Raw genomic sequence first — 8,578 nt, 5'->3', positions numbered from 1 at the left:
CCCCATGATTTAAAAAAATTTTTTTTTCGGTTAAATCTTTCGTCGTCCTCGTTACAAAGACGAACTTAATATGTACCAGACACTGGTGGGCCGGCTCCTTTTATACTTATACGAAATAAGGCAATCGCTTAGAACCTCTGACCTGTTCCGATGATACCCGAGGTCTGTCATTAACGTGTGTATTTTTATGGTTGATTGTCACGTTGAAAATAAAAATCGTATCACACGGTGGATTTAGGAGAACCAATGCAAGCTGATCCCCAGATACCACGTGACGCCCAATGACGCCTTGAAGACGGCTTAAAGGCCCTTAGGCCTAAAATAGCCGTAAAATGGACGTCTTCAAGGCGTCATTTGCTATCCGGGTCGTGGTTAGAATTGGGCAAATTTTATTTGAAATGAAAATATGAAATAATTATTTCAAGTAATTTATTTGGGAACTATACTTTTAATATTGTTATTTGAAAATGAAAATATATATATCGATTCATTTGAAATAGGGTAAATGTCCCAGTTACTGCTAGTGTCCCTAATACTGTGACTTTATTTATTTTACTTCATTAAACTTAATGTATAAAGAATTGTTTAAAAAATGTTATTAAATTTGGGCTCTGATTTGCATAGAACGAAGAAATGTATGCATTGCGTGTACCTGCTGCTTAAAAATTAATCGTGAGAAATGAAAGTGCAATTTGAGCGTCAAAGACGCGACTACGGAAGAGTACAGGATTGAATAATGATTAAGAAGGTATAATTAGGTAAAAATCAGTAATAATAAATAAAGTATAAGTAAATAATAATTAGGTTATAGTTCAAAATGTATAATTAATTAATTATTGTTGGACAGGAACATCTTGTATTTGAGTATTTGATTAATGAAAAAGTTCGCGTCAAAAGAGCGCCAATATTCAAACGCTTTTCACGTTTGTTAGGGATCAATAACGGAATATTTTGCTTCAACTTGCATCCAAGAATGGCAATTATGTATTTACTTCTGCATAATTTTTATCTGAATGTTCGTAATGAAAATAATATAAGGTTAACTTTCTTGACTCCGCTATGTTGAAAGCAGAAATGTGTTTTCTTTGATAATCAACGAATCCGATAAAGGGTGTACGAAGCTTTCTGTTAAATAAGCACTTGATAACATTCGTTTTACGTAACCCGTTTATCAATTAAATAACCAACCCTGGGAATCTGTATACATCGTTTAATTGTTTGTATTTTTTCTCAATAAAACATCTGCCTCGAGTCTAACTCAACATAGAGAGGAGTAAAAATAAGAATTTCTTTGTTCCCTCTCGAGAATTATATCCAGTTAAAGATAAAATACAAACTTTCTAGTTTAATTATATGTCAAGGTCAAGGTCATCGGGTGTGTGAATTTTTCGGAAGTTTATCCATTTAATTTAATAATTTAACTCAATTTAAAAAGTAGGTATGTAATAAGAATATCGATGCAACGCTGGCAGTTCTAGCGTCAATCAGGAGGGAACAAATGTTGTTTGTTATTGAAGCAATAATATCATTATTGTGGGTGTGCATTCATTTATGAGATCCGGGGTGTGTCAATAAAAGAATGAATTACGGTTCTGGGTGTCATCGAAACGTCTCTGACACTCGTAAATATCGCGAGACGGGTAAATAGTTTCGAAAGCTCTTCGACTCGTAAATTTCCACGCTCGCCGGATTCCAAGGAGGGGACAACGATAAGTCGAATTAATTGTGATAGGAAGTAATTACGGAGTCGTTGGTCTTGTTTAATTTCCATTCAACCACTGCAAAACAAGCAGGTAAACAATTTATGTGTTTTTTTTTTAAGACAAAAACATAGGAATGCTTCCATTGAAGTTTTCAGTTCAGAGACGGCCGCCATATTGGATATTTCTCCACATAGTACGGGCTTCCTAATTGGTAATTAACTTGCAATATTTAAATATTCATTAGTGAGATAAGAAAGATATACGGACATAATAATAGGAAGTATTGTTATAAAATAATATTCGGTGTATGAATAAGTAATCTTTCATTTATTTTTAATATACTCTGATAACAATTTAAATTCAAAACACCTTACTTCTACTCTTTTCGTCTCTAAAATGGCGGCGGCGAGTGTTGAGAAACGGAATAGAAGTATCAATTATATAAACTTAATAAAGAATTATGTAATAATAAGATTATGAACTCTTATGCAAAATTCGTATTTTTCTGAACTATTTCGTAAAAATAAGCATTTAATTCGTCTTGTGAAATAATTTATTATTCAGTTAATAGTTGAGTAACAGTATACATAATTACATTGAAGATAATTGCACCTGTAAATACAGTTTTCTTCGCAAATATTCTCGTTATATATTTATATATTTATCTATTTATTAAGGTGGTTATTACGAGGCATTTAATATGGATGGAATCGTAAAACGAGAAGGTCGTGTTTAGTAATACGATAAAAGCATTAAGGCGATACTAAGGTCATCTTCATCTTCCCAAACAGAATATGCGAGGTATCGTTTTTAATACTATATGATTACCAAACATTTAAAATTGTTTAAAAATCCTTTAAAAGTTCCGAATAAGTTAAAAATAAAGAGTATTCTATGTAATATTGAATAAAGTTAAATAAAAATTAATATTTTATAATATATCGATTATTATAAAAAAGTACATCAATTTATACTTATAATTATAATACATTCTATGATTATTCTCGAGAATTGTGAATATAGCTGCAACATGTGCGAATAAGAGTACAATTGAAAATTGACAGGGACAAATTTTTATGGTTATCAATAACTACCACGAAAAATCCGAGTATCGAACAATGGTCCTGCAAATTTGATAATAAGCATCCATTTAAATTGTGACAGTACGAAACTACACATTAATTCGGAATTTTGTGAGATCGTATTTATAAACGATTTATTTAAAGTATCTGGAAAGTTTTTACATGTTGAAATTTAATAACGTGTTTTCGATAAACAAATTGCATACAGACGAAGGTAACGTTAATGGTATATGTAATGAGTCACAGTTAAACGCAGAGATAAGAAAATCTTGTGTCAACAGGAATTACAAAATTTCGTACTCTCCAAAGCATATTATTGATTAATTCAGCTTTTTATTTTTTTAGTGCATTTTCTTGTATATATATTTTTCTGTTTTATTACATTTTTTCGTATAAACATTTAAAACTGTGTAACTTATTTTTTTATATATATTTTATTTATATTTCACAGTACATTTGAAGATGAAGATTTAGGTATATTTATAACGTCATTTATTTAAAAATTAAAGTATAGAAAATAGGCAATGAATAATGAAACAAATAATATTATAAGATATCAACAAAATAAGGAAAAATTAAATATTTTACAAATAAAATATATATTTATGCAAACTTAGAATTTACAATATTAATAATACGTACATACTATTAAACTTTATTAAAATCTATTACTATTAAATTAACAATTAATTATTTAATTTAATTATGTTATCATTATTATTTAATTTTATTAAACCTATTACCCCATTTACATACTACATAGTTATATTCTTGATACATTACAGTTTTACTGTTTACATTAAAAAATGCAACGAAGTCTGAGTTACACTTATTTTTTTTATATTGTATAATAGTCTTTAGTCACGAGAAATCGAGCTCGTTACAGTAAATCATCGGTGAGTGTTCGTAGGCTCCTGAACATTAAATATTTCACAAACTAATGGCTATGTGCAGCTGAAATAACTATCATTGAACACTCATCGATGATTTACTGTACATGCACTATTTAGTCACTGCTAGTGAACGTGTTAATTATTACTGCTCGTAGTATATTAGTATCAATTATTTTCTGCAGTATTGCAATTGTTACACAACTAATTAAACTGATTATTTTTGAGTTATTGATATTCTAAAATTCATCTATTTTTTTAAAGACCAATGGAGCTTCCTTTGGAACCAGCAGATTTTCTTATGGCATCATCCGAATTCGCCAATCTACTCGGCGTAGCGAAAAAGGGGGTATTGGGCTTGCAATCGGAAACGAAAAAATACAAGATCGAACATTTAAAAGAGCTGAGTGATCCAAAATTCGCGAGCATGTTGAATTTGCTTTCTGTGAATAGCGGCTGTGCGACAATCGACTTGAATAAACAATGCGATATATGGATTACTAACATACTGAAATACCTGAAACATGTCGAGTTTTTTGGCCGAGTGAGTATTTATTTTCGAAATGGACACGTATTATAATTATTATAAATAAACAGATAAATATGCAGAGAGTAAGCAGCCATCTTGGTTCACTTAGAAAAAATATTTAAAAAATCTATGTATAATAGAAAAATCGATTTTTAACCGATTTTTGATACACTTTTGTTCAAAAAGGCAGTGTCGCTCAGAACGTTCGCTCAGATGTACAATTATTTATACATTTTTCGAACGCCAATCAGACGCGAGGAGCGTGAATTTAAGATACCAGTGTGCAACGTGATATTTCCTCAAGACAAAATAAATAACAAATCTAGTACAGTATATAAGCCAAGAGGAAACAATAGTTTCCTTAAAACAAGCAAATGTAGACGAAAGCATATAATTAATGTCTGTCGATAATTTAAAAACCCAAATTCTAAAACATTTGACTAGAATAAACAATTAAACTTTCATTAAATTTTTAGAATAACAGACAAATTTAATACAGCTGTATTAGCAATAATATTGTAATATTAGATATTTCATTTTTAATAAACAAGTTTACTAATGTATTTTTAAACAGTTAAGTATTTATTAACTATATTTAAAAAACAGTTAAGTATAAGAAGGGTTCTGTTTAATTTAAAAGCTTATTGGCAAATTGCAACTGCATTGCGCAGTGAACGGCCATGTGCGGGCTCATGCGCAGATTAATGGCGCCAGAATTCGATCTGTCCGCCTTCAGCGCAGGTAGGGGAATGTTTTCGCACAAATTTGTCTACGATAAATGACAGTTATATAGCAAAAGCTATACTTTCTTTTTGAAGTACTTTGACCCAGTTAGGCTATGATTATCTGAGAATGAATATCTAATTGACTATATCGTTCCAGAAAAATAAAACCTGTTGAACACAAAGTCGTCATTCCTATAACTAAAAAGCAGAGAAATGCAAGAACGTTAATTGAGAATGTTAAATATGTTTAGTTAGTTGTTAGGACAGTAAATGTTTAGGTTAAATAGAGAACGCATAACGGGTTACATGTAATTAGGGGCTCTGTATTTCATATGTTTAACCACCAGATGGCACTATCAATTCATAAAACGACTGGAGAATGCATTTTTGTTGCATATTCCTGTCTTTGGAAAGAATTTGCTGTTGTATTTAAGAAAATCGAAGAAATCAATAACTTAATGCGTTTTGTAATTACATTTCATTTTCTGCTCATTTATTCTGATTTTATTGAAGGCACCTTTCAATATTTAGTATTAACATGATAGTTAGTACTTGTGGAATTACTTTTCTCTACTTTCCGTAAAATCTAGTATTGATGACGCTAAACTTATCTTCGATGTAAAGTAATATATACAGCTAAACAGTGGGGACAGACATAAGTCAAAAGCAGCAAAAACCCTTTTTAGAATTTTTATTATTCTTATAATAATATTAAAATTTTTATTAATATAATTAAACTTTTATTTAAACGATAAAATAAGTTTAAAAGTTTTGTAAGTATTACAATTGAGCACGGTATTTAGTTGACGAAATAATTACAATGTTTGACAGATCTATAGTTAAACACAGACTATTATAGTCAAATGGACAACTATAAGGAAATCAACAAATTTCATTTCGAATCATAACAATTAAAAGATTACGCAACTAATACAGTCACTCGAAACTGAAATACAAAAATAATATATCACCAATAATTGTAAAAATAATAGAATCTGATAATATTATTATACAATATTAACTCTGGAAAATGATTACTCGGTCGTCAAAATAATTCTAAACGTCCTACAAATTTATAAATTGAATACTTTAAAAGGCTGTTCCAAAGTGTTTCACAATACATTCTTTCATATCGATCTTTTAATTAAGCATAACGCTACCCTACTTTTTTGTACGCTTTTGTACACTGGCTCTAAGACATTTAATACTTCACTGAAACAATCGTCTGCCCCTTAACTTTCAGTGAGCAAATGTCCTGATGTTTCTTTTTTTTTGGGAGGGAGAAATAAATATTTATATAGAATTCGGTTCTCAAGAGAAAACAGGTTTTTAAGAGAACAAAAACCAGGTCAAACCGTTGGTCAATGATGGAGCCCTCCAACTTTTAGTTTTTTTGACTGACGTACGGTCCTGCTTGCTTCGCTATCTGAAGACTCGGATTCTGTATCATTGTATCCTGACATTGGTACACCTTCTGATTTGGTGACTTCACAAGTCTCAGCTGCAAAATTACCTGTTATTTTCGCTTTCTCAAGAGCTCGAACTGTAAATAATGTGTTCGAAGTAATTATTTCACTAAATAGATTACCATTTTAATAATTCTGCTGATTATTCAGCATCTCTAAGTCTAGAAACATAATATGTACTTTGAGATTCCAATAGACTGTTTTGTCGTTTCAAATCATCAATGTCCTGCTGATGTGAGGAATTCTTGCGGCGCATGGACTGTATGTATTCAGCTGCTTTTTTGAGTATCTGTGCTCTACTTGCAACCTTCTCACCTTGTAGTGCTGGTACAGAATCTCTGAGACTGGAGAAACTGTCTTTAATATGGTCTCTGCGTTTACGTTCCAATGCATTATGATGTGCACGTTTCTCTGCCTAAAAATACATATTTCAATTGCAAAAACCATTGTATCAAACAAGATTAAATTTGATCCCAATTATTGTTTATTTACTTTTTCCATTAATCTCTATATCAACTATTAGTTGCATTTCACGAAGTTTCGGTTTTATTCTTCACAAGAGTAAAAAATAATTAATTGAACGTAATTTAGAATAAGTACTACAAAAGAAAGCAATGTTACCTACAATGCTACACTGAATCATTTTTGCTGTCACAGCTTTGTTTTCAAACATTAAGGTTGTTTACAAACAGTTACAAGTACATATTGATCTACTTTAATAGTATCATAAACGTTAAATTCCCATTTAACATTAAATCAATCAAATGTGTGAAAATCATTCAATTAGAAAGTTTCTCTTCTGTCTGTTCTATGGTTGTTTAAGTACGAAACGTCAAACTAACCTCAAAACTATGTAAACTTCACATACAAGTCAATTATACGTGTATTATCGATTGATTAACAAGTAGAAATGCAAAATAAATAAGGAACAATTAGAACGAGAATAATTAGGGGACTTACTTGGGAATAATATTGGGTGTTATTCGAATGCCTCTGCCTAGAATCGGAGTCGTCACCTTCCTGAAAAACGAAGTCTTTAATAAGACTCATTGAAAGGGCACTTTTTAGAACTTACATCGCTCTCAATGTCGATGTCTCGATCATCGTCACTCATTATAATTTTCTTCGGTTGCCGGAGTAATTGGTAAACAAAAGGCTTTATCGAGTATCTAAGTATTCTACGTTCATGTATGTAAAAACACTGCGTACTATCTGTACACACACAGCAAATTGGTAACACTCGATAGAAAAACATGAGCTTCAGAAGGTAACCAATCTAGAGATTTTTCTCTGAACAAATACACGTAGTGCTTGTTCCCCTATAATTTTCTTATAAAGCAAAGTAACTAACAAATAAATACTTTTTCAGAGAACAAAGTATTGCACAAAAGTTCAGTAGATAAAAGTTTCCAGTTTTAGTTTTACTTCAACTCTAATATGTTTTGCATACATCACTTTAAGACTTTCAGAAGCCAGTTTCAAAAATAATACTAGACATTCGTCATACATAATGTAATGTGTAACATTAGTACCAACAATTTGTAATTTCCACGCTATATATTAATAAATAATTGTCTAATGTCCAGTGAACAAACATCAGACTAAATACATGATATCCAGCGCGGTTATAATTATAAATTTATTTCACCAGTATCAATAATTTGTTCCTAACAGTCCGCTGAAATGATATTTAGCATTCATGGTTGTCGGTTTTGATGTTTTTAATTGTATATTATATTTATTGAATAAAAGGAGAATCCTGGAAGTGTTTTTAATTAATAATTATTTATACAAGAACCTACTCATGGCGCCATCTACGGAAAAATTGCCAAACATCTAGCCAATTAGTCCCAGGGTTGCAGCAATACGTGGTGCCACAGTGTCCATACCATTCCAGAGTGTCCATTCCAGAGACCGAAGAACAGAAATAGCGCTGAAGTAATTACTCTCTCGCTCGCACATCGGAGTCTTCACCCAGCACATGATTTGAAGTTTAAAAAACGTAGATTTTTTAAATTTATTACTTAGGAAACAGAAGTCAAAGAACATTGTTAAAATCATACATAAATGTTTGCAACTGTTATCACTGGGTCACGTCAAGCACTCCTCGTTTACTTCATATTTGGACAGGTCTCACAGCGTTATATGGACAGTATTCGACTTGACCAAGCACTCGACGTGTA

General features: G+C 31.1%; 1 protein-coding gene across 1 annotated transcript; it reads right to left on the bottom strand.

The window, feature by feature from the left end:
• Positions 1-5,976: 5,976 nt before the first annotated feature.
• Positions 5,977-7,613, bottom strand: LOC107185584 (protein max). Its single transcript, XM_015573298.1, has 4 exons — positions 7,471-7,613; positions 7,356-7,415; positions 6,576-6,810; positions 5,977-6,472 (listed from the first exon to the last, which is right to left on the bottom strand). The coding sequence occupies exons 1-4, from the start codon at positions 7,507-7,509 to the stop codon at positions 6,291-6,293; spliced, it is 516 nt and encodes a 171-aa protein (XP_015428784.1). The 5' UTR covers positions 7,510-7,613; the 3' UTR covers positions 5,977-6,290.
• Between the last annotated feature and the right edge of the window lie 965 nt (positions 7,614-8,578).

The sequence above is a fragment of the Dufourea novaeangliae genome, unplaced genomic scaffold, assembly GCF_001272555.1.
Source record: "Dufourea novaeangliae isolate 0120121106 unplaced genomic scaffold, ASM127255v1 scaffold48, whole genome shotgun sequence".
NCBI classification, from domain to species: domain Eukaryota; kingdom Metazoa; phylum Arthropoda; class Insecta; order Hymenoptera; family Halictidae; genus Dufourea; species Dufourea novaeangliae.
The sequence above is the reverse complement of the archived record's forward strand: the minus strand, read 5'-3'. Positions and strand labels throughout refer to the sequence as shown.

Excerpts from the sequence above, each read along its gene's own strand:
- LOC107185584 (XM_015573298.1), bottom strand. The coding sequence starts at position 7,509 with ATGAGTGACGATGATCGAGACATCGACATTGAGAGCGAT. Across the intron at positions 6,811-7,355 it reads ACACCCAATATTATTCCCAA|GCAGAGAAACGTGCACATCA; the intron begins GTAAGTCCCCTA and ends ATGTATTTTTAG. Across the intron at positions 6,473-6,575 it reads CAGTCTATTGGAATCTCAAA|TTCGAGCTCTTGAGAAAGCG; the intron begins GTACATATTATG and ends CATTATTTACAG.